Source organism: Mus caroli, chromosome 8 (assembly GCF_900094665.2).
Source record: "Mus caroli chromosome 8, CAROLI_EIJ_v1.1, whole genome shotgun sequence".
Classification (NCBI taxonomy): Eukaryota; Metazoa; Chordata; class Mammalia; order Rodentia; family Muridae; genus Mus; species Mus caroli.
This window is the reverse complement of record NC_034577.1, coordinates 63,000,662-63,028,639: the sequence shown is the minus strand read 5'-3', so window position 1 is coordinate 63,028,639 and position 27,978 is coordinate 63,000,662. Positions and strand designations below refer to the sequence as shown.

At 55.1% G+C, this 27,978-nt stretch overlaps 1 protein-coding gene across 11 annotated transcripts; it reads left to right on the top strand.

The window, feature by feature from the left end:
• Positions 1 to 96: 96 nt before the first annotated feature.
• Positions 97 to 27,807, top strand: Mast3 (microtubule associated serine/threonine kinase 3). Of its 11 annotated transcripts, none has more exons than XM_029480559.1 (29): positions 97 to 155; positions 6,558 to 6,589; positions 9,241 to 9,330; positions 15,895 to 15,983; positions 16,063 to 16,132; positions 16,277 to 16,297; positions 16,686 to 16,764; positions 16,934 to 17,091; positions 17,168 to 17,243; positions 17,614 to 17,823; positions 17,986 to 18,087; positions 18,161 to 18,293; positions 18,589 to 18,647; positions 19,014 to 19,099; positions 19,177 to 19,385; positions 19,651 to 19,789; positions 20,467 to 20,599; positions 20,813 to 20,978; positions 21,102 to 21,203; positions 21,451 to 21,573; positions 21,920 to 22,029; positions 22,131 to 22,264; positions 23,790 to 24,031; positions 24,207 to 24,419; positions 24,564 to 24,790; positions 24,952 to 25,074; positions 25,268 to 25,404; positions 25,490 to 25,671; positions 26,022 to 27,807. In XM_029480559.1, exons 1-29 carry the CDS (start codon positions 117 to 119, stop codon positions 26,543 to 26,545), a joined length of 4,008 nt encoding a protein of 1,335 aa, XP_029336419.1. In that variant the 5' UTR covers positions 97 to 116; the 3' UTR covers positions 26,546 to 27,807. The 11 variants fall into 11 exon arrangements, with proteins under 11 accessions (XP_029336419.1, XP_029336418.1, XP_029336422.1 ...); XM_029480558.1 differs by having other exon boundaries at positions 16,060 to 16,132; XM_029480562.1 differs by lacking the exon at positions 9,241 to 9,330 and having other exon boundaries at positions 16,060 to 16,132.
• Positions 27,808 to 27,978: the final 171 nt, after the last annotated feature.

Here is a 27,978-nt window from a genome sequence, read left to right as displayed (position 1 = left end):
CAGAGGGGCGGGGCCTGCCGGGCATCAGCTGATCAACAGGACCAATGGTGCCAGGGGGCGGGCCCGAGGGAGTGGGGCGGGCCCGTGGGCCGAGCCCGGCCGGGGAACACACAGCGATGGACGAGCCGAGCCTCCTGCGGCGCCGTGGGCTCCAGGTGAGGTGGGGTGCGGGTGGGAGCGCGGACAGAGCCTTCCGGGTCGGGAAACTGAGGCAGGGAGTGAGGAAGGCGGGAAGCGTCAGATTGCGCCTTCTTCTTACTTGCTGTCCAGAACGGTTTGCGTACGAGGTGATCTCTATTAGATGGGGAAAACTGGAAACTGAGGCTGGGCTCTGGCATGAGGAGAAGGAACTCGAGGGTTCCTGCACCACACCAGCCGGAGGGCGTGGAGCTTCAGTATGTGCAGCCACTGAGGTGAACACAACCCAGCCGCCTGCCAGGGTCGCCTCTAGCAGCTAGTCTCCTGCCTTCGGTTCCTTCCAAAGATGAGCAAACCGAGGCTCTCGCCTAAGGAAGCCTCCACAGAGACTGCCCGGTTGAGATTCCATCTCTGCAGGAACACAGATCTGTGTGACCACGAAAGATCTGCAGGGTGTGTGATAGTGGTGGCTTCTTCGAGCCTCAGTTTCTAGATTTGGCGTTGCGCCTCCGGGAAGTAAGTGGGTATAGAGAGATCAAACTGCAAGTCCAGGGCACTCCCGGGTTGTGGGACTCTGGAGGCGACACCTCTGGCTTCTCTGGATCTCAGTTTCCCCATCTATAGCAAAACTCATAGAGGTTTGCCTGCTTCGTTCTGAGACTGGGACCGCACACCTAAACGACCAACAGCTTTGCCGTGGGGATCTTCGTAGCTACCGTCTGCCCTGCTTCTACACTGTGCAGAACCTCAACTGGCTTAGAGTTGACCGCGCAGGGTGGCACCGGCCGCGGGAGGCAGGCGCAGGGCAGAGGAATTTGGGGAAGTGAAGATTAAGTAAAGCTGTTTGGACAGGGGCAGTGGGGCGGGTCCCCCCTCCCCGAAGAAGCCGCGGAGCGGAGACCCTAGCGGGAAGGCGGGAGTGGGGGCGGGGCTGGTGCGCGGCGGGTGTCGCCCGGGCCCCAGTTAGATGCGAACCCGCCCTCGGCCTCTTAAAATAGAGACACCGCCTCCGGGTGAGTGAATGGGGGCGCGGCTGACGTCAACAAGCGGGACCTGTTCCACATGGGTGGTAAATATTTTCAGATGACAGGTCCCACGTTACACACGGGGAAACTGAGTCCCGCAGAAGTATAGCGGTTCTCAGGGTCAGGCAGCCATAGGTTGGCTGCAGGGAGGACCTGAGGAACGGGCTCAGCAAGTGCAAAGGTCAGGAGGCCATGGCTGGGTGTTGTTTTTAAAGGGGAATTAAAGCCTGTAGCCAGAGGTGGAAGCTCACGCCTATAATCCCAACACTTGGGCGGCAGAGGCAGGAGGGTCCAGGAGTTCAAAGTCAGTATAGGCTCGTCTTGAAAAACCCAAACAACAAAACCATCCAGAAAAAAACAAATTCACAGTTGGAGCTGGGTTCGAAAGACAATGGTGAGCTTTTGAAAAAGCTAAATTTTGGGGGGCATCGAGAAGGGTAAAGGCGTTTGCAACCAAGTCGTATAACCTGAGTTAATCTCCAGAATCAACATGGTGAGAGAGTTGATTTCCACAATTTGTCCTCTGAGATGCACACATGCGCTGAGGCACGTGGGCACACACATATAGTAAATACACACACAAGTAAATGAAAGAGAAAAATAAGCCGGGTGGTGGTGGCACATGCTTTTAGTCCCAGTACTCAGAGACAGAGGCAAGTAGATCTCTTGAGGTCGAGGCCAGCCTGATCTACAGAGTGAATTCCAGGACATTCTTGTCTATATAGAGAAACCCCGTCTCTTCGGGGGGGGGGGGAAGAAAAAAAGAAAAAAACTTTAAAGCTAAATTTCGATGCCAAGGTAATCGGTAATCCAGAGCAGTGGTAGGTGCTGGGGCAGGGAAAGTCCTAGTAACAGGAGACAAGAAGGCTTACACGACACTGGAATAAAGGCCAGATTAGGATAACGTTAAAGCCCTATTCTAGAGCCAGCCTGGTCCATATCTGTAATGGCACGTTCTAGCTTGGGCAACTTACCCAGCTCTGAACTAGCTTGGACTGCAAGGTGGTGCCCTCTGTAAATAAACATAAGAAAACAAGCTGGGTGGTGGCAGAAGTTCACGCACTTTTCTGTCCTTAAAAGTTCGCCCAACACCTTTAAGCAGCCAGAATGCAAGAGAACAGTACCCAAGAGGTTGAGTCCATATGATTCCTGGAGGATCCAGGAAGAAATTGGTGCAGTGTAGGGGATGCCCAACTCTGATGATGGGTAAAGGCAGTTTAGTTTGCACCTTAATATCCCACTGACTGCGTTTGTTACACGGCATGATATCTAATTCAGAATGTTCTTTTGTGAACTGATAGCATAATGTCATTGAAAATACTTCATGTACCACTAGGAAATGTTAGCTTCATTATAACCACAGGTTACTGTCAGCCTATGGGGAATGTGGTGGGACTTTAACAGCCATTATTTGTTGCTGTTCTCCAGTGATAAAATGGTGCTGCAACTATATCTTAGAGCCAGTATGTGATTTCTCTGTGATTTCTTTGCTCTTGGTTAAATCTGATACACTTGTTTCTAGTTCTCTATTATGTTAATTTGTGTTGTATTGTATTTTGGAACAGGGTCTCACTTTGTATCCCAGTAAATGCAGGGCAATCCTCCTGCCTCAGATTCCTGAGTGCTGGTCTTTCAGGTGTAGAGTAATCCATGCTTGGCTTGCTTCTGGTTTTTGTTGTTTGTTCGTTTGTTTGTTTGTTCGTTTGTTTGTTTGTCTGTTTTGTTTTTGTTTTTGATTTGGTTGTGTTTTTAGGTAATGGTTTACATAATGATTTTGTCTCTTTTGCATAGGTTAGTACTGGACTTCTCTAAAGATATATAAATATCATAAGGAAAGGAGCCATTTATATATAATGCCTCTGATGTACTTGCAAAAACCTTGGTTTAAAATGGTTCACAGTAGCCTTTCAAATTAATTCTGGTGTAAATTTTTAATTAAATCACAAAGGAACTAAAATTGAATGTTTGATTGCTAATGTCACTGAAATATAAAATCATAAATTAAGTTATGAGGTAATAAAAGACAAAAAAAAAGTTTGCCCAAGGGCTGGAAAGATGGCTCAGTGGTTAGGAGCACTGACTGCTCTTCCTAACATCCTGAGTTCAAATTCCAGCAACCACATGGCTCACAACCATCAGTAATGAGATCTGACGCCCTCTTCTGGAGTGTTTGAAGACAGCTACCGTGTACTTACATATAACAAATAAAAATAAAATCTTAAAAAAAAAGTTTGCCCAAGCCAAGCCATGCTTTTTGAGCTATCTTTGACTGGCTTAACAGGTTAGAGCCTCAGACAATCAAAGGCCAGGCTACCTGTGACAGCCAATCGGAGTGCTTGGAGGCTGATGCTGGAAGTCTAGGCTTCACTCCTAAATGATGGAGGCAGCACTTCTGGTAGCCAAGGTTAGCCTTGAACTCCTAATCGTCTTGTCTCCTCCTCCTGAGCAACATCAGGCCAGGCTAATGGCTCAAGGGATGGGGCCCCAGGCTGTGTGTGCCCGGCAGCTGCTACCAACTTGAGATCAGGCTCATGGTGTAGGTCAGGCTCGTCCACTTCAGCCTCTAGGGTAGTTGGAAGGCAGACGATGCTCTCCTGATGCTACAGAATGGTTCATTTGGGAATGAGCCCCCCCTACACACACGCCTAGGTATATTTAGCCACCTCCTCCAGGAAACCCTGGAGTTGGAGTTTTGTTAATGATGATGTTGCACACCTATCATCACAGGAGTTGGGCAACTGAGGCAGGAGGACTGCTTCAAGTTCTGAGGTCTGTTGGGGCTGCAGAGTGAGATTGTGTTTAAAAAACAAAAGCCAAGTCCCCATTAGGCAGATAACCTCTGAGGCTGGACTCTGGGTTCCAGTGGACCCCAGGCCGTGGCTCACAGTATAGTTACTGTTGGAACCACCCAGTCGTCTCAGTTTTAAAATGGCAGCCCACCCCAGCCTGGCATGCCACCATGGACAGCTGCTGCCTCTTGACCTCAGAAGCCCTGGCTCCTGTGCCTCGAGTCACAAGTCCCTCTGGGGTGAGGCTCCACCATAGTGTCCAGTTCCTGCTGGACACTATGAGATCTCTAGGCTGGTGATGAGTCCTGCGGACAGCATCACAATCCATGAAGAATCCCTAAACACAGTATTTAAAGGGCAGCCGTGGTTGGCTCAGTGGGCTGAGTGCTTATGTCTCAATAGAATGCTGTAGTTCAGTGCTTGCCTAGCATGCATGGAGCCCTTGGGCTCCATCCCCAGCATCACATAAGCCTCCATCAATCTAGCACTCAGAAAGTGGAGACAGGGAGGATCAGGAGTTCAAGGCTACCCTGGGCAGAGGGAGGGAGGGAGGGAAGAGACACAGACTGTCTCAACAACAACAACAACAACAAAATAGCAGTCCCGGAGGGCCATCTCCTGTGATCCCAGCACTCTGCAGGCTGAGACAGGAGGATGTGAGTTCCAGGCCACCAGTCTGCATTTGCAGAGAGAAGCCCTAAGAAAAATAAATAACAGCCAGTAGCTGGGCGTCTGTGTGGGAGTTGCCACAGGAGCAGCTGTAGAGGAGGCCGCAGAAGCAGATGGCGCGGGGATGTCGCGGGCCCACTTCCGGGGAACTTTCCGGGCCTGGCACCCCCCACCCCCACCCCGCTGCCTCTTGGAGTCCTTTTGTATCTTGGGAACGCGTTTAAATCGTGTCGCTGACGATGTGCCGGCACTGGGACCTATGGAACCTGCTGTTTTCTAACTCAGTTAACTCAGGCACAGAGAGGTTAGGCCAATTGCCAGACTCTACACAGCAGGACCACCAGATCCCAAGAAAATGCCAGGATGGTGGAATCCCAGGCTGAACCCTCGAGTTCAAATTCTGTTTTTTTCTGTCTTGGTAGTGGGGGGGGGGGGGCTGGTGTAAAAACACCCCGGGTCCCCCACCCCCCTCCCCGGGACTGGATGAGGCTAAGAGGAAACCCTAGGGTATCCGAGCACAGCAGGGGTCCATCTCTCCCCCTTTGCCAGCCAAGTGGTCCAGTGCCTGGCAGTTCCACCCCCCTCCAATTGGCTGTGGGGACGGATGACGCCACTGGTTGCCATGACAAAAACCCGCCTGGGGATGTGGGTAGTCTGGAACCCACCATTGTAAAAATAGTCTGTGTCCCCAAAGTGGCTGCCCCAATGAGTGTGTCTGTTGAGCTGGGGCGTCTAGAGAGCCCATTTCCCAAATCCGCTCTGTCTCTATGCCTCAGTCTCCGAGCCTGTACAGTAGATGCTGAGTAATGAGACACAACATGGTGGTTTCTGTTTAATTTGTTGCTGGGCTGAACAGTAGCTGGAAGTAATGTGCCCTGGTCATGTGCACAGCTTTCCTGATGTTAAATCCACTTCCAACAAGGCTTTCTTAAAATTAAGGGGGAAAAAAATCTCCCTGAAGAAGCAGGTGGTGGTGCAAGCCTGTCATCAGCAGCTGAGAAGCTGAGGCAGGAGAATCACTATGAGTTGCGGTCTACCCTGGGCTACCTAGAGAGAGCCTGTCTCTCATGTTAGGGAATGGCCCAGCCAGGCAAGCCACCTGCCAGGAAGCTGGTGCCTGTCTTTTCCTGGGATCCACACTGAAAGAGATGCAAGTTGTCACATGTGCCATGACACAAGTGTGTGTGCACACAGACATAACCACATGATCAGAAGGGACTCTGGGGGCAATGGGGTCCAAGGCCAGGTACAGATCAATTTTTTTGAGTTCTCAAAGGATAAATATAAGTGTCCCTAGCCTGGACCAGAACCCACGACTTCATAGGCTCCTAGGATCTGGAGAACTAAATTGGATTGTTGAAGTGACAGGTGTGTCCACTAGTCCTAGCACAAAATTTATGTGTTTGTTGTAAATTATTATTACTTGAAACAAGTCCCACTCCGTAGCCCAGGCTGAAATGAAAATGTTCCTGCCTCCATCTGCCATCGCTGAGAGGACAGGTTTGAGCCACTGCACCTGTCTTCATTTCTTCTTCTCCCTTCATTATTTTATTACATTATTTATTAATCTTGTGTGTGAGCACACACCCTCAACCACTTGCAGGAGAAGGAACCCTCCTCCCATCATGTGGGTCCTGGGGATCGAACTCAGGTGGTCAGGTTTAGCAGCAAGCCCCCTTTCACACTTAGCCCCAATTATGCATTCATACCCCCTCCCCACCAGCAGGGTGAGGCAGCTTGGGAGCCAGGTGGGAATACTGCAGGTGAGAGTAAGGACTAAGTCACTGAACATCATAGAAGGCTGCAGTTGCCACGAGGACCCTGAGGCAGTGTGTAAGCAGGGAACAGGTCTTGACTGGGTCTTGGGAAGCTGATGTTGGGATGCAGAGGGTGGAACACTTCCTAGGTTGACCCCACTCTTTTTGTCTCATTTCAGAAGGAGCTGAGTCTTCCACGACGGGGGCGCGGGTGAGTAAACTGATTCAATGATTAATACAGCATTGCCTTCTCTCCTTCCATTTGTGCATCTATTGAGGCAGGAGATGTCATCCCAGAACCCCCTGGAGATTCCCTGTCTCTGCCTTGCAAGGCTGGTGTTACAGGTGGGCTGCTGTCATGGGGTCTATGACCCTGAACTCCTTATCATTAGCAACAATCGCTTTAACCACTGAGCCTTTCCCAAGAATCTCCCTTCCTTGCCCTCACCCCCCAAAGAACACTTCTCAGGGCTGGAGAGATGGCTCAGCAGTTAAGAGCACTGGCTGCTCTTCTAGAGGTCCTGAGTTCAATTCCCAGCAACCACATGGTGGCTGACAACCATCTGTAATGGGATCCGATGCTCTCTTCTCGTGTGTCTGAAGACAGTCTTCAGACACATATAAATAAATAAATAAATCTAAAAACAAATAAACAAACAAAACAAAACAAAATCCAACAAATTCCCACCTTGGGGTCCAGCCAAAGCATATTTGCAAGTGATTCCAGCAGCACCCAGGGAGCTGAGGTCGATTGACAGCTCCAAGCCAGCCTGTACTACATAAGATCCTGCCAAAAAACAAAACAAAACAAAACAAAAACCAAACCAATATTTGGGGGCGTGATTCCAGTGTAGACGGCTTGCTCAAAGATTCGAAGGCCATAGGCTCGAGAGGTGGCTCAGTGGCTAAAGGCAATTTGCTGCCATGCTCCGGATGCATTGGCAGCCCCAAAAGTTGTCTTCAGGCCTCCAGGTGTGTGCAGGGACAGACCTCTTCTACTGAATAAATAAGTGAAGAAAGATTTGATTCTCAGCATTGGGGGGAGGGGCGCGATTATGAAATATTAACTTCTAACCCAAGTACATTGGAATGGGCTTGCATGACAAGAGAGAGACTCGCTTCCTTTTGGCGCCGGCCAACAGAATCTGTGATGCTGCCATCATCTGGGGAGCTCTGGAGCTCAAAGAACATTTTGTTCGGTGCGTCGCGGGTTTACAGATGGATAAACAAAGACTGGGGGAGGGGTTCACCTTCTGTTCGCTCCAGAGAGCAAACAACCTTGGACGCCCCATCTTTGAAAGTCGCGCATGTCTCAGTCGGAGGCTTACAAGTTTTTGAGCACCTACGAAGTGCTGGGCCCTGCCCGTTGGAGAAACAGGAGAAAGAGATGTTTCAACCCCTCTGGCGCCCCGGTTCTTAATGGGGGGACACAAAACGTGAAAAGTGTGTGCTCAGGCAAAATTAAATGGAATGAGACAGGCGCCCGGGTCATTTGGAGGAGGTGAGGTTTGGTGTTGGAGAGGACCAACGGCGGGCAGGGCAGGAGGAGTCCGGCGAGGCGGTCAATGTGTGGACAGTTCCAGACAGGGGGCCCAGGAGTGGAACTTGCTTTGGCAGTGAAGGCGGGGCTGGGCGAGGTAGAGGAAGAAACGCAGGTTCTGAGAACAGGGTCTCAGTCGCCCCAAAATCATGTGTACTACGGCTGGGGCGGGGCTGGACCTTGTCCTTAGTGCGTTGTGAGGGGCCGGGGACGGGAGGAGCGCAGTGCACCGACCTCGAGGGCAAAGTCAGGGCCAGAGTCCTCCAGGAGCTGCTAGCTCTGCCACCCGTGCTGTACGTGACTCGACCCCGGGCTTTCAGGGACCAGATCTGTAGGGGCGCGACGATGGGAGGGGACACGACAATGAGATCTCGGGTGGGAGATCCCAGGCCACAGAACCCAGGTCTCTTCCCTCCCGGCCCGTGGCTGGGCGGCTGAATGTTCCGGAAACTGGTCAAAGAGGGTCAGACAGCAGCCCCCCAGGATTGCCCGCAGGTCTCTCTATTCCGAGAGCGCACGCTCTCCAGAGCGGGGCGCTCAGCCCCACCGCTCCAGGCTCCGCCTCTGTCCCTGCCCTCCACCACAGTTCTTAAGCGGTACCGCCCACAGACAGGCCCAAGAGCCAGAGTCCACACACACTCAGAGGCCCCGCCCACCACCTCACCTCCGCGCGACTGGGGTCCTGCAAGTTGCTTCCAAATGCCCAGCCCATAGTACACTTTTGAGGCCCAACCCCACCAGCCGCATCGGTCTCCGTTGTACTAGGCTCCGCCCTCTTCAGAGTCTCCTCTCTCCCAAGCCTCCCATAGCTCCGCCTCTCATTCTATAACCCGGTCTACACACCAGAATCCACGCCCTCGTTCTTACTCAGGACCTCTCCAGAAGCTCGGCTCCTCACCTATAGCTCTCCTTGTAACTCCGCCCACACCTCATAGCCCCACCGAACCTTGTAGTCCCGCCCCATCATCCTTTAGTCCAGCCCCGCATCATTGTAGTACTGCCTATAGCCCTGCCCCTCGGTCCACCTTCTGTCCCGCTCCTGGACACGCCCCGTAACCCGTAGCCCCGCCCCGAGTCCCCGCCCCCGCCAGCCGCCGGTGCGCGCGTCCCTCTGTCCATAGTCCCAGCGCGTCTGCTCGCGCCCGGTGCTACCGGGCGTCGGTTCCCGCGGCGCCGCCATGAAGTCCCGTAGGGAGAAATTACTGATCCCCGCGCTGACGCTCGAGTGAGTACAGAGGCCCGAGCACCGCGGTACGACCCCTGGGAATCCGCGGGGGTCACGCCGGGTCGCCGCGGGGTCACCGCTCCCCTCTGTCTTGCAGTCTGTCGCCCAGCAGCCAGAGCCCATGCCTGTTGAGCCCCGGCAGCCCGTGCAGCCCGTGCAGCCCATCGCTGGGCCTGCAACCCTGGAGGTGAGTGGCGCCGCCCAGCACGCGCACCCTCCACCCGGGCCTTTCACACCCCCTGGCTGCCCCAGGCCTCAGTGTCACCCCATCCTTGGCTTCACATCCCGCGGGAACACCCAGCCTCAGGCTAGAGCTGGACAGGTGTCCCAGGCCAGGTCAGAACTTGAGTCCAAGGACTTCTTGAGACAGGTGCTGGATTCCCAGGGCCCTGTTGGGTAGTGACCTCGGGAATCTGCCAGAAACTCTCCCTGTGGTCACACACAAACCCAACGGGCTGCACCAGACTGAAAATAGCCATTTCTGCTCTGATCATATTTCCTACTAAGGGAACTGAGGCTCAGAGACAGACCTGTTATGATCCCCTAAATCTGGAGGCCAGCTTGGCCACCACACCCCACTTAGAGTCAGCACCATCCTCTGTGACTCTGGGGCAGGTATCAGGGACTTGCCCATGTGAAAGTCAAGTCTTGACTTACCTGGGAGCCATTTACACCTTAGTATAAATGAGCTGCTTAGCACATTCCATAGATTTTGTAATGGGGAAGACAAAATACTATGGAGTCCACAATGAATTTCTATTGGGTTACCTCCATTCCCTCAGCAAACTCCTACTAGGCACCTAACCAGTGTGCCAAGTAGAAAGTCCATAGTTGTGAACAAGTATGGCAGACATCTCCCTCCGAGGGTTCTCGTTTGGCTGGAGGAGGTGGCCAGCAAGCAAACAAGTGACAATGTTCAAATGCTGACCCCTTGGGGAAGTGGATTGGAGCCATGGACAGAGCTAGGTGAAGGTAGCACTGGGCATCTAGCACTGAGTGCAAAGGTCCTGAGGCAGCCTTTTGAGGGGGAGAAGGTCTTGTGGTGATTAGGACATCTGGAGGAAAGCTGGTCTGTCTGGACCGGGTTGCTCGGTGGGAGGTAGGCACTGCTGTTGCCACATTTCCTCAGCAGTGGGTGGAGGAGATCCAGGGCATCCTAGGAGACAGTGTGAGGTCAGATACATCTCTAAGTCCTTGGTTCCAACCCAGGGGAGGGCAGGTGAGAGGAAAGGGAGGGACCCTAAATTGGGGTTTTATGTGACTAAACAGCTTATACCTAGAAGAAATGGAGGCACTGCTGGGGACTGGAGCCCAACCTACCAGGCAGCCACAGTCACCACCAGAGGGTGGCAGAGCCACTTCACCTGTAGCCCCAGAGCCTTGAGCCTCTCACATTTACTGCCCCGTGCTGGAACAGAGTGAATGGGATTTGCCTGGCAACCATTTATACACCTCAGTATGGAAGAGCCCCTCTACTGTTGGAAAAAAAGTCCTCGAGTGTCCCATAATCCTTATGATGCCCGACCTTGTGCGACCCACCTGCCTCTCCCCATCTGTCCCCCGACATGTCACGCTAAGGTGCATCCTCCGGAGTGCAAGTAGATCCCAGTGTTGGTGGAAGGAGCACTCCCTGCTGAATGAGGACATCTTTCTGCACCATTGTTGAGTGTTTATTTCCTTTACAACCTTGAGAGTCCCTAAAAGGCTGGGCCTGAATCTCTCTGCTCACACTGTATGCTCTGGGCAGGGCCCAGTATGCAGCAGGTGTTTATTTGATGCTCTGGCATTGATGAAAGCAGGTAGAGGCCGGTCGTGGTGGCACACGCCTTTAATCCCAGCACTTGGGAGGCAGAGGCAGATTTCTGAGTTCGAGGCCAGCCTGGTCTACAAAGTGAGTTTCAGGACAGCCAGGGCTACACAGAGAAACCCTGTCTCCTAAAAAAACAAACAAACAAAAAAAAAACCAAACAAAAACAAAAAAAAGAAAGAAAGAAAAGAAAAGAAAGAAAGAAAGCAGGTAGAGGGGCTCTGTTGGCCTTTAGGGTCAAAGGCCATCTTGACTTGACCCTTCAGACCACAGACTGTCCAGGGCCTGGGAGGCCAGGCTCAGAGGAAATGTACCTGGGGTGTGCAGGGTATGGGGGCTGGGGACAGTGGTCCAGCTATTTGGAATGTGGGAAGAGGTAACAGGATGGGTTGGCCAGATTAAGACACACCCAAGGCTTTGCTGTTTAAGCAGTAGCAGAGAGATAAAGCAAAGTCCCCAGAGCAAGTCACAGGTGATGTTATGGCCCCTGCCCCAAGAGGGTTTCATCTAGAACCCCTCGGCAGAGAACCTGTGAGCAGGGACCCCTGTATGCTCAGCCTTGCCAGGCAGGCACTCTGGATAGTTGCATAGCCCAGTTCTTCAGAGTGGGAAACAGGCCAGGTGGGCTGCTAAGGCATTAGTTTGTGGCTGGGGATAAGGAAACAGCTGTGTATCAGATGTGTTGTGGAGGTATGTTCCCAGGCACAACAGTGGTGGGTGGCTCTTCCTGGAGGTGTATGAAGCCCAGGGCTCCATCACCATTTGTGTCCACAGTTAGGAGGGTTTGAGCTCAGTGCTCAGACCTGACACAAGGCGATCATGATCCTCTTGGTCACACGTGGCCACTGCAGGGCCTGTCCTTGTGACTAAGAACTTGGGCTCCAGCCACTCCCTTTCTCCAGGTCTTTCCATGATGTGGTTTTCAGCTTTTGTCTCCGCATGCCACCAGCTCCTCACTGGAGGCTTAACCCTCTATCCCAGCTTCTCAAAGGTCTTTCTTTGCTTTCCAGGACAGACATGGAGGCGCTCTAACACCATCCATGGCTCCCTGTTACATTTTTCAGTGAGCTCCAATCCTTATTGCAACTGTGGTTAGCTCAGCGAGCACCCTCCTCCCCATCTGTGACACTCTTTCCCCATGCCCACTGGTTCTCTTCTTTCTCATGGTCAAAATTATTATGTTGCTTGTCTACTTGCCTTCTTTGCTATTTCTTGAGAAAGAAATAGCGTCCAGGCTGGCCTTAAGTTCCTAGCTGTACCCCTCAAGTCCTGTGACAAGAGGTGTGTGTTACCACCTCCAAAAGTGTGGTGAGGGCTGGAATGGAGCCCTCCATGCCAGGCAAGCATTCTGCCAGCAGAGCTATATCCCTCTTTCTTTGAAATTAGTCCTTGACATTCTTCATCTGTCTCTTTATCTGAGATCAAGGACTACCCTGAAGTCACCCCTAGATGTCCCAGAGGCAGGTAAACTGTTAAGTGTTCAATAAATGTTTATCAAGTGAATAAATGACTGGATATGGGTTTGTGCTGCAGCCAGCAGCATGGGGAACGCCTGACGTGGCAAAGAGCCTGGAGGAGATGTGGCAGAGTCTCAGAGTGACTTGAGAAGGATGAGTTGGGGAAAACCTGGGTGCGTGTGCCTCAGTTTCCCCAGCTATCTTCTCGTACCAAATATAGGATCTGAGCTTCAAATCCGAGCAAGGCTCTGATCCGGTGTCTAAAAGTCCAGGGAGTCGGGTACTGTCAGAATGACTACCACTGGCTACCTAGGACCTGGGGGAGAAGGACATATTCCTTTGGTTTGTAGTATATGTGACTTATCGCCTTTGGTAATGGCTTTCGTGGCCATGCACGCTGCGTTCATCGCAGACATCATACAGATGGGAAGGAAAGGGGAAGAGCCAGGCAGGGCTAACACCTTCGAGTCAGAGGGCGGACCCGTCACAGCCTGCACTACTAGCCAGCATCGCCAAAGCCTCACTCTGCGGTCCGGGCCCTAGCAACGCCCCACCTGCTTGTCGTGGCCCTAGCGATGTCCCGCCCTCACCGCGCAGTGCCCTAGCAACGGCCAGGTAGCCCCGCCCCCCCATTGCTCAGAACCATAGCAAAGCCCTGCCTGGGCTGCTGAGGTCCATAGCAACGCCCCGCCCTCCTGCCAGGGTGCCTCTCCCGGTGCTTACTTAGAGCTCAAGCAACATCCTGCCTGTGTTGCTGAGGTCCATAGCAACGCCCCTCCCTTGCTACCTAGAGCCCTAGCAACGGCCAGGTAACCCCGCCCCCTTTGCGCAGAACCCTAGCAACCCCCTGCCTGTGCTGCTAGGGGGCCTAGCAACGCTCACGTTAGTCCCAGAGCCCTAGCAACGTCCACTACGCCGCGTCGAGCTGCTCGGGGCCCTAGCAACGCCCCGCACTGTCCCTCAAGGCCCTGGCAACGCTGGGCACCGACAGGCGGGTTCTAATTGCGCTCCATCCCAGCGCTTCCGGCAGTGCTGTAGCAACAAAAGCTCCTTAGTTGGGGACCCTAGCAACGCCCCGCCTAGCACTGTAGCAACGCCTCGCCCCTCTTCCTCCTCCATCACGACGCCACGCCCCCTCAGGCTCCGCCCCGTGATTGGGCGGGGCTCCCAGCCGGGCTTCCTCCTTGCTACCGCGCGCGCTCCTTGTTGCCCGCGGCCACTGGGCCGCTCTACGGGGCTCAGGCCGAATTCGGCCGATCTGGCCGAGGCCCCGGCCCACGGAGGGTGGCAGCATGTCTGACCCCAGCTACTGGACCGCGGTCGCGGCCCCCGGGCACCGCAGCCGCCTGGCCAAGGGTGCGCTGCTACAGCGTTCCAAAAGGTAGGGGCGGCTTGGGGCGCAGGGTCTAGCTGTGGACGCCGGTATTTGAACTTGGGACTCGGGCCTTGCAAAGCGTTGAATTTGGGAAGAATGAAGCAGTCTGTTCTGGACACTCAGCGGAAATGTTGGCGCAGATGCAAATACTCATGGCCCAGACTGACGAGTGGGTGGCAGGTCTACAGCCAAGGCATGCTTCTCCTCGGCCCAGGTCCTCCTTTGCAAGGCACAGAGGCCAAGAGGGATGGTGCCTCAATTGTCGACCCAGGTTCTAATTGTAAGATAGCTTTTACCGTGCGGTGTGACTCCAGGTAGTTCTTCAACCTCTCTGTGCTTGGGTTTCTCTGTATTTAGGTTAGCATAGTTGGGAAAAGTCTTAGATGCAAGGACCCTGAGTGCTCGATCCAAAGCTTCGATTGGGCCTTGAGATAGTGTGGTGCCTACCATGGCTTACAGGCCTTTTAGAGCAAGGAACAGTGTAAGCAGTTGGCGTTTAATGTGTGCTCAAGTGGGATGATCCAGGTTCTCTGAGGCGTCCAATATGGTTGTTTTCAAGGTCTTGTTTAAGCAAGGGAAAGGAACCAACCAGTCTCATTGGCTACCGGTGCAGGACCATGGGGCAGCAGGGCAGGGAGAGGATGTGGCTGCCAGTGTGTGTCGTGTGCAGAGGGGGGCGACAGGAAGTCTTGCAGGGCCCTTTGGGTTCCGCTTCTGCACCCACACTTCAGCCTAGGGGGCAATTCTTTACCCTCTTGGTAGCTGTGTGAGGAGCAGGTACAGTTGGTGGGTCCCCCAGCTCATTGCTGGTTTGTACTGTGTCCACACCTGTGGCTTAGCTGACTCTGGGGGCGTGGCATCCTGTAGGCAGGCTCTTAGAGCATAGGTCCCCCACGGCCAGCTTCACAGGCTGTGTTGATTTTGTGCACCTTCTGGGTGTCCTGATGGGGGAAACAGAGCCTCCTGCAGCAACAGACAGGCTGGGCTCAGCTCCCTACAACCTATGCCCTTTGCTGCCTGCGGCATCTCCTATCTTGGCCTGCAAACTGCCCTTCTGTCACCCAAAACCCTCCCTGCCTCCTTAGGGCCCCGCCTGTCGCTCCCTCCCTGACACTTTTACAGAGCTGCGTTGGTGGAGGGCTGTGTGGGCTGCTCTCCTTGCCTTCAGTCAGAGCCGCTGTTGCTGGGTGACTGTAGGGGGCTGGGGAGGAGGGCAGGATCCCTGTGACTTCAACTCTGCCAAGGTGGAGGCGAAGCTCAGGGTCTGGTGGGCAGAACGGGCCAGAGACCTGGGCTGGGGGATCAGGGCAGGTGTGCCGAAAGGGACATGGGTTTGTATGTAGCCCACGCTGTAGCCCCCAATTCAGAGACCGGATTGAAGGGGTGTGATACCACAGACTAAAGCATTAGCTCTTTGGCGGGATCTTGGGAAGGTAGAGACAGCAGTTTCAGGGACAGGGAGGGAGAGTGGAGCTGGCTTCCTACAACCACAGCCTCTGGGCATCTCCTGTCTCCACCAGACATCTGGGTGTGCCAGGCTGCCATCGTGGTGTAAGATGAAGGGCCAAGGGCTGGGAAGGAAGAAGTCAGTGTGTCCTAGTCACCTGACAGTGTCCCCATGAGGCTAGATGGGTGTTCTCCCACTATGTCATATGGTGGTAATGAGGATGGAAAGGGAACGTTGAAACAGTTTGTGTCCCATGTGTCATCGTAGGAGATCGGGCATTGAGAGTCACCTCTGAGTCTGTCCCAAGGCTAGTCTGTGCTATATGAGACTGTCTCAAGAATAAGAAGATATGTTTGCGCTGGGTGTGGTGTCACACACCTTTAATCCCAGTACTTTTGAGACTGCAGAGGCAGGTTCTGTGAGTTCAAGGCCAGCCTGGTCTACAGAGTGATTCCCAGGACAGCCAGGACTCCACTGAAAAACCCTGTCTCAAAATAACAAAAAGAAGGGGTATTTGCCTAGGGATGACTCCCAATGGGTCTCAGAAACCCCTTAAAGGGATCAACCACAGGGACATCGTGGTTGGTCTGGGCCAGCCACAGCACACTCCCAACTGTCCCCCTGTCCCTCAGTTTTGTCTTCTAACCCTGCTGTCCCCTCCACAGCTGCCGCAGTGGCAACCGTAAGAGCTTGGTCGTAGGGACGCCCTCACCCACTCTCTCCAGACCTCTGTCACCACTCTCTGTCCCAACTGGTGAGCGGGGGAGATCCAGGTGGGTGGCTGGGTCCTGCTGCCACCCCAAAATGACTGTGTCCCTACGTCCCCTCAGCAGGCAACAGCCCCCTGGACAGTCCTCGGAACTTCTCCGCTGCAGCAGCCATCAGTTTCCCCTTTGCCCGGAGGTGAGTGTCCTGGCCTCACACAGGGCTACTAACCCTCACGGGGCCAGACATGCCTGGCCCTCATTGATTTTTGTCCCCCTCCCTTGGCCCCTTTCTGCCCGGGTGTCTGGTGGTGGTCCCTCCTGCGTCTTCTGCCCTCCACAGCCACCTCTCTCACGGTGACAGGTAAATTCAGAGTTCTGGGAAGGAAGAAGGGGCTGCGGTCTGACTAAATCAGAAACTCACTAACAGCTGCAGAGGTTCACTAACCAAGCACTGACACGGTGCCCAGGGCCTTCAATTCCACCAAGGATTGAGCCACCAAGGCTGTTGTGTGCGTGGGTGCAGGGGACTGAAGCCCCCCTTGGGTATCCCTGAATTGTTTGTGGGCTGGGATCTTCCAGTAGCAACAACTGACTGGCCAAAGCTTGGGCTGCACCTTATCAGGGAGGTAGTGGACCTTGCTGCCTGGAGGGTCCTTGATCCAGAGCAGGCATCTGCCAACACAGCTTGCTGTAAGTCCCCACCAGCACAGGGCTGATCTGCCTTTCCATCTGTCCCTGTCCTTCTCCAGGGCTGACGGCAGAAGATGGTCACTTGCTTCCCTCCCGTCCTCGGGCTATGGGACCAACACTCCCAGCTCCACTGTATCGGTACTGACAGCTGCCTGGGCAGGTGGAGTGGGGTGGGGGGTGGACTGGAGCAGACACAGGCCCTGCTGTGATTTGTGGGGCTCCCACTGCTTGCAGTGGGCCTCAGTGGGCCTGCGGGATGCTAAGGTGCTGGGTCTGGGCCGTGATGCCGACCTTTTCCTTGCCCCAGTCAAGCTCGTCCTCCCGGGAGCGTCTACACCAGCTCCCCTTCCAGCCCACAGCAGACGAGCTGCGCTTCCTGTCCAAACACTTCCGCAGCTCAGAGAGTGTGGTGGACGAGGATGGAGGCCGTTCTCCGCGCCTGCGCCCACGTTCACGCAGCCTCAGGTAGACTTGGGCTGGGACCTCTCCACCCCACTAGGGCCTCCTCTGTGACCCTCACCCTCCTGTGTCACCCTTTCAGCCCTGGACGCACATCAGGAACCTTTGACAATGAGATAGTGATGATGAACCACGTGTACCGGGAGCGCTTCCCCAAGGTGTGTTGCTGATTCCTCTACCCTGTAGCTGCCACTCTCTGTTAGCAAGGTCTACTACCCAGGCCCTGCACCCTGTCACTCACCAGAACCCCGCCCACCACTAAGGCTCTGTTCCTAGCCAGTCACCAGAATCAGACCCTCTGCTGAGGCTACCCCAGCTCTGATCACTGCTGTCAGTCATCTCCACCCTGTTTCAGTTATTCCTGTCCCACCCTCTGCCTGTCCTGTCTGACGATAGCCCCGCCCCCGACTCAACCGCCCCCTCTCAGACTCCTGGACTGTCCTCTGATACATTTCTGTCATTACTTCCCCCCCTCCCCCGCCTCCCGCCTCTCCTCCCTACCCCCACTGATCTCTGCTCACATCTCAGGCCACGGCGCAGATGGAGGGCCGGCTGCAGGACTTCCTGGCAGCATTTGCTCCTGGCGACCGCCTGGCACTGGCAGACGGTGTCTTGGGCTTTATCCACCACCAGATCGTGGAGCTGGCACGGGACTGCCTGGCCAAGTCGGGCGAGGCTCTGGTCACCTCCCGCTATTTCCTGGAGATGCAGGACAAGCTGGAGAGGCTGTTGCAGGATGTACGTGGGGCCGGGCCTGACAAGTGGGCACGCCCATAGGGGTGGGGTGTGTTGGGGGACACGCCTTTTGGGGGGTGGAGTCTGCGGAGGCATGGCTGTTCCCTATAGATGTGGGCGGGGCCTCTTCTGTGGGCGGGTCTCGTCAGGTGCGCTTGCCCACAGGCTCACGAGCGGTCTGACAGCGCCGAGGTGGGCTTCATAGTGCAGCTGGTCCGGAAGCTACTCATCATCATCTCCAGGCCAGCGCGGCTGCTCGAGTGCTTGGTAAGCGGAAGACGGGCTCCTGGGGTTCCGGGAACCAAGTGAGGGCTCATGGCTCACGGCTTCTCCCGCGCAGGAGTTCGACCCGGAAGAATTCTACCATCTTCTGGAGGCTGCAGAAGGCCAGGCCCGCGAGGACCAGGGCGTGAAGACCGATCTGCCCCGCTACATCATCCGCCAGCTGGGCCTTGCCAAGGACCCGCTGGAAGGTGAGGGGCATCCAGAACAAGGACGATTTGGGTTGGAACCCAGGGCTCCCTTTGCTTCCTAGTCCCAACATCATTCTTCCGCTTTATGACAGTGACCCCTGCCACCATGGGTAACGTTCAAAGACTCACTAGGGGCTGTTGTTTGCCAGTCCCTGGAGCAGAACACTTGGAGAGCTAAGGCTCTGAGGCATGGCTTTGCTAGAAGATTCTATAGTTCTTGCTACTGGGCTACATAGTGAATCCTGTCCAAAGAGCAAAAAACCAAAACAACAACAACATTTAATTTCTTTGACAGAGATCCAGCCCCTGAATGACCTTGATGAAAGCCAGCCTCCTGCTCCGGGATCCCCTGAGGTGAGTTACAAGCTGAGGTAGAACTGTGTTGTCCTTTCCTGGGTGGTTGGATTAGGGGGTGAGTTTGCTGAAGTATATGCTTAACAATTGTGACTTGGGGATGTGGCTGCAGTGGGACTGCCCCATCATAGAAGTATCCCAGAGCTGGACTGGGCTGTAATGGGCACTGAAAAGGTGGGTCTTGAAGGATGTGTAGAAGTTTGCTGGGAAGCAGGCTCTGCTCAAAAAAAAAAAAAAAAAAAATTTAAAATTGTAAGAAACTTCCATACTGGTTTGACAAGTTTGGACGGAGAAGTAGCAGTGAGAAAGCAGCTTAGACTTGGGGCCAGCTTTGCAGTGGACAGGCCCTGAGCTCTCCCCTTGCAGAGCCGAGGCCTGGGTGGTCCGTCTCGGAGGAAGCCATGTGAGAGCGACTTTGAGACCATCAAGCTCATTAGCAATGGAGCCTATGGGTGAGTCCTGGGTCCCTGCTGGGTACAGCTTTGGGCTTGGAGTGATGGCTACTCAGCGTCTCCCTTCCTGTGTGCAGGGCCGTCTACCTGGTACGCCACAGGGATACGCGGCAGCGCTTCGCCATCAAGAAAATCAACAAGCAGAACTTAATTCTGCGCAACCAGATCCAACAGGTGTTTGTGGAGCGAGACATCCTCACCTTCGCCGAGAACCCCTTTGTGGTCGGCATGTTCTGCTCCTTTGAGACCCGCCGCCACCTCTGTATGGTCATGGAATATGTGGAAGGTGTGGCCCCTAGGCTGTCCCCCTTCCACCCCCGGGGCACAGCTGGGGAGACCCAGAGAGGGATGGATGGGGACTCTGGAGGGCTTTGGCAGGTGAGACGGCCACTGTGCAAGGGAAAGGCTATGTACTTTGGCACTAGCTGTGGGCAGAGCTCCATCCATCTTAGAACCTCCCCTGCTGGGCAGAACCTATAGACGGAGTCCCCACCCCTTGCTGACCTCAGCAGCACGGGCAGGACCCAGACCTGATCCAAGTCCCCATGTAGGGGGTGACTGCGCCACGCTCCTGAAAAACATGGGCCCACTGCCCGTGGACATGGCACGCATGTACTTTGCGGAGACGGTGCTGGCACTGGAATATCTGCACAACTATGGCATTGTGCACCGAGATCTCAAACCTGACAAGTGAGTGACCAGGGTGTGGCTGTGGCTCAGGGCGGAGCTCTGGGTGGGGCCATGGTGTTAGGGGTCGGGTAGGTGCTGCTGGGACCTTATGGGGTTGCCAGGATGGCAGCAGAGAGACCCTACACACATGCACCTGCTCTGCCTGTAGGGTGGAACTCATCTAGTCCCACCTGTCTCTGAAGCTGGGACCTCTGGGTTCTTGGCCATGTGCTGCTGCTGTGTGCACTCAGCTCAGCAGATGTATTTGACACCTGCTGTTTCTCTCGGCACTTCATTTCTGTGTAGCTGAAATAGCGCACGGACAGAAGTCACAAACACCTGCTTCTTTGTGTGCCTAGGCATAATAGAAGGGGGCAGTGAATGCATAGCGGTGTTTATAGAAAGTGACCTTTGGGGGATTTTATTTGTAAAATAAATCTGCACAGTGCATTAAAAAGGTCACAGCGGGACATGGTGGGACAACCTACAGAGTGAGAGGTCACCCTGAGCCACATGAGAAAGACATATTTTGGTTTTTTTGTTTTGTTTTGTTTTGTTTAATGCATGTGCATTCTGACATGGGTTACCTAGGGAGACCGGGTCTCAAACCAGTATATACAAGGGGTCTCGGCCAATCTTGGCAACTGTGCTGGCTCTGGCCTTCCCACCCAGCCTGAGGGTCCTGGCCTCACCCACAGCCTGCTCATCACCTCCCTCGGCCATATCAAGCTGACGGACTTCGGCCTGTCCAAGATCGGCCTCATGAGCATGGCCACCAACCTGTATGAAGGTCACATCGAGAAGGATGCCCGAGAGTTTGTGGACAAGCAGGTGTGACCCAACCCAAGGGCAAGCCTGAACCCACCCAGGCTAGGCCAGCCTCATTTCCCATGTGTGTAGGTGTGTGTAGGCTAGTCTCATTTCCCATGTGTGTAGGTTTGTGGGCTAGCCTCATTTCCCATGTGTGTAAATGTGTGGGGGCTAGCCTCATTTCCCATGTGTGTAGGTGTGTGTGTAGGCTAGCCTCATTTCCCATGTGTATAGGTGTGTGGGACACCCGAGTACATCGCACCAGAGGTGATCTTCCGCCAGGGCTACGGGAAGCCAGTAGACTGGTGGGCCATGGGTGTTATCCTGTATGAGTTCCTGGTGGGCTGTGTGCCATTCTTCGGGGACACGCCTGAGGAGCTGTTCGGACAGGTTGTCAGCGGTGCGTCTTAAAGGGTCTGAGACTGGGCTAACCACAATACTACCTCTTGGTGGGGTGTGCTGAAAGGTGCTAGAAAGGGCATTCTGACACTCCCCCTCCCCTGCCTCCGCCCCGGAACTTCAGATGAGATCATGTGGCCAGAGGGAGATGAGGCCCTTCCCCTCGACGCTCAGGACCTGATTACTAGGCTTCTGCGTCAGAGCCCAATGGACAGGCTGGGGACTGGTAAGTCCGTGGGACAACTTTACTCGAGACCTAGTTTACCAGGCTGTGTGGAGGAGGGAGCTGGGAGCTGGGGTTTTAAAGGGTCTGTAGGAGTTAACATGCATTAAACTTTGAAGGAAATACTTGGCTCTGGTGTTCCCCATTTTTTTTAACCACATTTCTGGGTCTGTCCTGGCTCCATTCAGTGGGAAGGGAGGCGGGGAGTGGGGAGGGGGTAGTGTGCAGAACTCAGCCAGCCTGTCTGCAGGTGGCACCCATGAGGTGAAACAGCACCCCTTCTTCCTGGCCCTGGACTGGGCAGGGCTCCTGAGACACAAGGCAGAGTTTGTCCCACAGCTTGAAGCTGAGGATGACACCAGCTACTTTGACAGTAAGTGGGGACCCTGTGGATGCAGAACAGTGCCTCCTGCCCATGATCCCTGTCTGTGGCACCCCTGCATGTTAGGGGTCCTCCCTGTCTGCTCCTCTTACATAAAGCAGCCTTGAGACATCTCCTTGTAGGTGCAGGAATTCCTGCTGTGACCACAGAGCTTTGGGGACACAGTAGGGACTACCAGAGTTTAGATCTGCTGTGCAGGAGTCTGTTCTCAGATGCCTGGCAGGCTCCAGCTCAGGTTCCCATGCTGGCTGGGCCGTTCTCCTGTAACAGAGCAGCATAGCCCTGGGCCTCTGGATGTCCCCGGCTGCCCCAGCCTCCCCTTCCCTCCCTCCCACAGCTCGCTCTGAGCGGTACCGCCATTTGGGCTCCGAGGACGATGAGACGAATGATGAGGAGTCCTCCACGGAGATCCCCCAGTTCTCCTCATGTTCCCACCGCTTCAGCAAGGTAGGCTGGCCAGTGGCAATGCTCCCAAGTCTGTCTGCCTGTGCGGGGTGACCTCTGTCACTGTCCCCTCATTACTGACATTAAGAGAGAACACCTCCCAGGTTTACAGCAGCTCTGAGTTCCTGGCCGTCCAGCCCACCCCCACCTTTGCTGAAAGGAGCTTCAGTGAGGACCGAGAAGAAGGCTGGGGACAAAGCCTCGGGGACCGTGGCCGCCGGCTGAGTGCTGACCTCCGGTAGGTGGGCTGAGGAGTTGAGAACCAGATCACAGAATCTGAGGTAGACAGAGCCTCCCAGTGGCCCAGTAGGAAAGAGTGAAGGCAGGAGGTCCCTGCTGGTCTCACTCCACAGTGGCCGCTGTGCTCCATAACACTGTGGAACTTGGCTCCATGGCCGTTTTCTACCCCAAACACACTTGCCTAAGAAACTCCATTCCGCTGGGCATGGTGTCGGCGTGGTGGCACACGCCTTTAATCCCAGCACTCGGGAGGCAGAGGCAGGCGGATTTCTGAGTTCGAGGCCAGCCTGGCCTACAAAGTGAGTGCCAGGACAGCCAGGGCTACACGTAGGCCTAGGCCTAGTCCTGGAAGCTTCTAGCCTCTGTACAATCTTACCTAGGCCTAGAATGTTTTCAGCCTCTGAGGCTCACTGCTGAGTAAGCTCACCCTTTCTAGTTCTTTCTGAGCTCTGGCTGATTCAACTCAGCTGCTACAGCTCTAACTCCTCTTCACACTGACGGATTCAAACTCACTCACTCACTCACTCTCACACACTCACACACTCTCTCTCTCTCTCTCACACTCACACACTCTCTCTCTCTCTCACACACACTCACACACACTCTCTCTCTCTCACACACACTCACACACTCTCTCTCTCTCTCACACACACACACTCACACACACTCTCTCTCTCTCACACACTCACACACTCTCTCTCTCTCTCACACACACTCACACACTCTCTCTCTCTCTCTCACACACTCACACACTCTCTCTCTCTCTCTCACACACACACACACTCTCTCTCTCCTCCCCCTACCCCCCCCCCTCCTGAATTGCCCTGCTTGACCTCATAGTAATTCTGTTCTAATCTTCTGGCTCCCGATTCTTTGGCTCGGTCTGTCTTCACCTGTGTAGAGTTGTTCTCTCCCTGCAACCTGCCTCTGCACTACTGTCCCAGGAGAACCGCCTCCTCCTCTCTGCACCGCCTCCTCCTCTCTGCACCACCCCCTCCTCTCTGCACCACCCCCTCCTCTCTGCACCACCCCCTCCTCTCTGCACCACCCCCTCCTCTCTGCACCACCCCCTCCTCTCTGCACTNCCCCCTCCTCTCTGCACCACCCCCTCCTCTCTGCACCACCTCCTCCTCTCTGCACCACCTCCTCCTCTCTGCACCACCCCCTCCTCTCTGCACTGCCCCCTCCTCTCTGCACTGCCCCTTATGTAGCTTCCCATTCCTCTTCTCCTGAGAGTTGGCCATGTGCTACTCTGTCAAATCTTTCTCTGGTTCGTCACTTTGTCTGCCACTCAATTAGACATCACTTTCAAACATGGGTACTTCCTTCTACAAACTAACTTTACCTTCATTGTTTGGGATTACAGCTGTGTACTAAGCGTTCTGTACTCCAGCCAGGGGGAATATAGAGGCGTGCTAAGGCATGTTGTTATTCCAGTCAAAATTGCTGTATTAAAATCTCTCTCCACTGAATAGTTCTGCAAGCAGGTATGGCTGAGTGACATAGTCTCTTCCCTCAAACAGGCTAAGGTCCTGGACACCTGCCTCCTCCTGTCAGCCATCTTCCTGTCAGACTGACCGGGGTCCTAGCCCATCTCTCCTAAGCACTATCAGTTTGGACGTGATGCCTAAATTTGCCTTCTCCTCTGAAGATGAGGGAGCAGGTTCAGGACCTGCTGATCCCCAAAAGCCTGTCTTCATTCTGGGGGAGCCTGACCCCCCACCCCCGACCACTCCAGTGACACCCAAGCCCTGCAACCTTTCTGGTAAGTGGGCTTCAAGGTGAGTGGGGAGTTGTTGAAACAGGAATAGAAGTTTCTCCACACAAACTGAGAATAGACAGGCCTTACACACTCTGAACCTGCGTTCTACCTTCATGGGGGGCAGGGGGGGCTGGGATGAGATGGACAGGTGTCAAGCTCACCCCAGTTGTCCCCTCAGCTGACACAGCTGTCCTCAGCCATGCCCGCCTTCGAAGTAACAGTACAGGAGCCCGACACTCCACCCCTCGACCCCTTGATGCTGGCAGAGGCCGCCGCCTAGGAGGCTCAAGAGATCCCGGCCCTGAGAAGCCCCGGGCCTCCCCTGGTGGCAGTGGGGGTCGAGTGCCCAAGTCAGCCTCTGTGTCCGCCCTGTCCCTCATCATCACAGCAGGTGATGTGTCACTTTTCCTTGTGGTAGGTGGTGGGGTGCTTCTAGAACTGGATACAAGGCCAAGCGCCAGGGTGGGGGTCATGTGGCCACATGGGAGAAGAATAGAAACCCACACGTAGTGAGTGTCCTTCCCACCCTCCACAGACGACGGCAGCGGGGGCCCTCTCATGAGCCCCTTGTCACCCCGCTCGCTGTCCTCCAATCCCTCCTCCCGAGACTCCTCACCCAGCCGGGACCCATCACCAGTGTGTGGTAGCCTGCGCCCCCCCATCGTCATCCACAGCTCAGGCAAAAAGTATGGCTTCAGCCTGCGCGCCATTCGAGTCTACATGGGTGATAGTGACGTGTACACGGTGCACCATGTGGTCTGGGTGAGTCCTTGACAAACCCCTCACTGTGGGACCTGGCTGTGGGAATCAGGGTGCTCGCCATTCCTGAGTGGGTCCTGCCATGGGCTTGTGGGGGTGTGGCCTGCTGTACCTGACCTCTATGCTGTGTCTGCTCGCCCCTCCCACCCCCTCACCCCCCGCAGAGCGTGGAGGAGGGGAGCCCTGCACAGGAGGCAGGACTGCGTGCTGGGGACCTCATCACACACATCAACGGGGAGTCGGTCCTGGGCCTGGTGCACATGGACGTGGTGGAGCTGCTGCTGAAGGTGCGACCCGTGGACCCCTGGCCTGAGTGTATGCCCACTGTGCATCCTGGGCAGCTGTCTCTGACACCACGAGCCTTTTATGGCTGCACCTCCCCTATCCTGGGGTCCAGGGCAGAGGGGAACTGAGTGTCAGGTGCTGGACAGGTGTCATGGACCCTGGAAAGCTCTCAGGTGACTGGTGTCCCTTCCGCAGAGTGGCAACAAGATCTCCCTGCGTACCACGGCCCTGGAGAACACCTCCATCAAGGTGGGACCCGCGCGGAAGAATGTGGCCAAGGGCCGCATGGCCCGTAGGAGTAAGCGCAGCCGCCGGCGCGAGACCCAGGACCGGTGAGCAGGGAGGCAAGGGAGGCAGGGAGGCCCCAGCACCCCCAGCCTTCTCAGCCTCCCTCACTGTTACCATGTCTGTCCCCAGGCGGAAGTCTCTGTTTAAGAGGATCTCAAAGCCATCTTCTGTGCTCCACACCAGCCGTAGCTTCTCCTCGGGCCTCCAGCACTCTCTGTCCTCCAGCGAGAGCCTCCCCGGATCACCCACTCACAGCCTGTCTCCCAGCCCCACCACACCCTGCCGCAGCCCTGCCCCCGACGCCCCCACAGGTGGGCGGGCTCTCAGCCTGGCTTTATGAAACTGCCTGTGGATATGAATGTATACGCACGCCTATGATAACAATCAGTAAGGAGTCATGGCTGTGCTTGAGTTCAGTGGATGGCTTGGTGGCCCTGTGTTCATTGAGTATTTAAGTGTCAGACTATGCAAAGAGGAGGCAGAGGTTTCTGAGAGGAGGGGGGGGTCAGTGAGGCCTGGCTTTGATGGGTGGGTAAGAGTTCATTAAAGCAAGGCCAAGGGTGGGTGGCAATACTGGAGGGCATAGGCAGTGCCAGTTTGGTCAGTCCAGGCCCTTCCTCTAGGAGGGGGACACTGACCAATCAATTCCTGTTGCCCACAGACACAGCATCCCCACCCAATGTGTCCCCAAGCTCCAGCAGCCCCGCTTCTCCAGCCACTGGTCACACCCGTCCCAGCTCCCTGCACGGCCTGGCAGCCAAGCTCGGACCACCTCGTCACAAGAGCGGCCGCCGCAAGTCCACAAGCAGTATCCCTCCATCTCCTCTGGCCTGCCCGCCCGTGCCCACGCCCCCGCCACGCTCACCATCGCCCCTTCCGGGGCACATCCCCATACCCGCCCGGTCCCCTAGGCTGCGTAGGGGCCAGTCGGCCGATAAGCTGGGCCTGGGCACCAGTGAGAGGCTGGATGGGGACGGAGGCCGGCGTGCCCGGGGGGCCGAGGCTGAGCTGGTCGTCATGAGGAGGCTGCATCTATCAGAGCGCCGGGATTCCTTCAAGAAGCAGGAGGCAGTGCAGGAGGTGAGCTTCGATGAGGAGCCTGGGCCGCCTCGCGCAGTGCCAAAGATCGCTGTGCAGGGTGCAGAGGCCACACCTGGAACCCCAGGACCAGCCAGGAAAGACTGACCACCTCTGGCTGCAGTTCCTTATGCAGCTATCATCTTCACCAAGTCACACCTAGATGGAGTGCAGCCATCAGCCTGGGACTCGGCGGAGGGTGCCCTCTTCCCAGGAAGGGCTGGGATGGGGGTGCCATTGACTTGTAAATAGCAAGCCCTCGCGACTAATTTATTACTTTTTATAAGCAATAGCCAGGCTGGCCCGCCTGGTGGACTCGGCTGTCTTGTCGTTGGCACCTGCAGCACAGCCTACAGACCCTGTTCTCTGGGTCAAGGCAAAGCACTTTGGGCAACTTCTGTGTTTTCTAGTTTGTCCCCTGTCCTTTCCAAGTGTGTGTGTGTGTGTGTCCATCCCATTCCCAACCCAAAACCCACTTGAAGGCACACAAAAGCTGGTCCCTACTGAGTTTGGACAGAATTTGGAAGCTGCACCCTGAAGCAGGGGGATCACCAGTTCAGTGGCAGGCTACACTCTGAAGACTACCTTCTGTGTCTGAATAGCTCTCCTCAGACTGTCCTTACTCCACTCTGCCTGTGATCCTGCATGCTTCAGTTTAGGGGAAGTGTGGGAACAAAGGGCTTGGGGGGGATGTGGAATGCTCTGGTTTGAGGCAGAATAGCCCATACACCTTGCAGGGAGTAACTGACAGATCTAAGGGCCATCAAGGTGGGAAATGTGTCCACTGCAGGGTGGGACAAAGCACTTGTCCCAAGTGAGGACCATGCCTGACCACCAACCCCTGCACCACAAAGTCTATGCCCATGTGCACGAGCCCCAGCATGGTGAGTGCCAGAGGACCGAGTGTGGACCCCAGCTACGCTGTGCAATTCTAGAGGAGTGTCTTTCCCATTCTGTGCCTGTTTACATGACTAACCCCAGTGACTTGCACACTTCATGTACACTGAGCACACCTGAATTCCCCTCAGCTTTGTGTGATCCAAGCAGCTGAGCTTCCTAAGGCCAGAGGCTTGTCCCACAATGGCCCAGTAAGAGTGCCAGGACAGGACGGGCTCTCCCAACCCTACTGTGAACATCGCCATGGGGGAGCCCAGGCTGTCCCATGCTGTGTGATCTAGCAGCCATGTAGTAGGTTGCCAGTGGTGCAGCTCTCCACACTCCATGAGGGGAATTTGCAGGCACTCAAACCCCCTGCACCTCCCTGACTCGCAGCCAGTACCTTCTGCTGGAAGGAAGACCAAGGCTGTGCATGAGTAGCCCTCCACCCATCTTGGAGCTGGCATCAAATAAAGTCCCATGAAGCCATCTGATACTGGTGTGTGCATTTGTGAGTGGCTGGGGGTAGGGAAAAACTGATGGCTCGGTATCATCTAAGGTGAGTTTTGTTGGCTGTATAGGGGTTTGGTTAAACACTTAACCAAACCCTGCAGCCTGCATCCCAGCTACCTAGCAGGCTGGGATCCTGGCTAGGGCAATGGGGC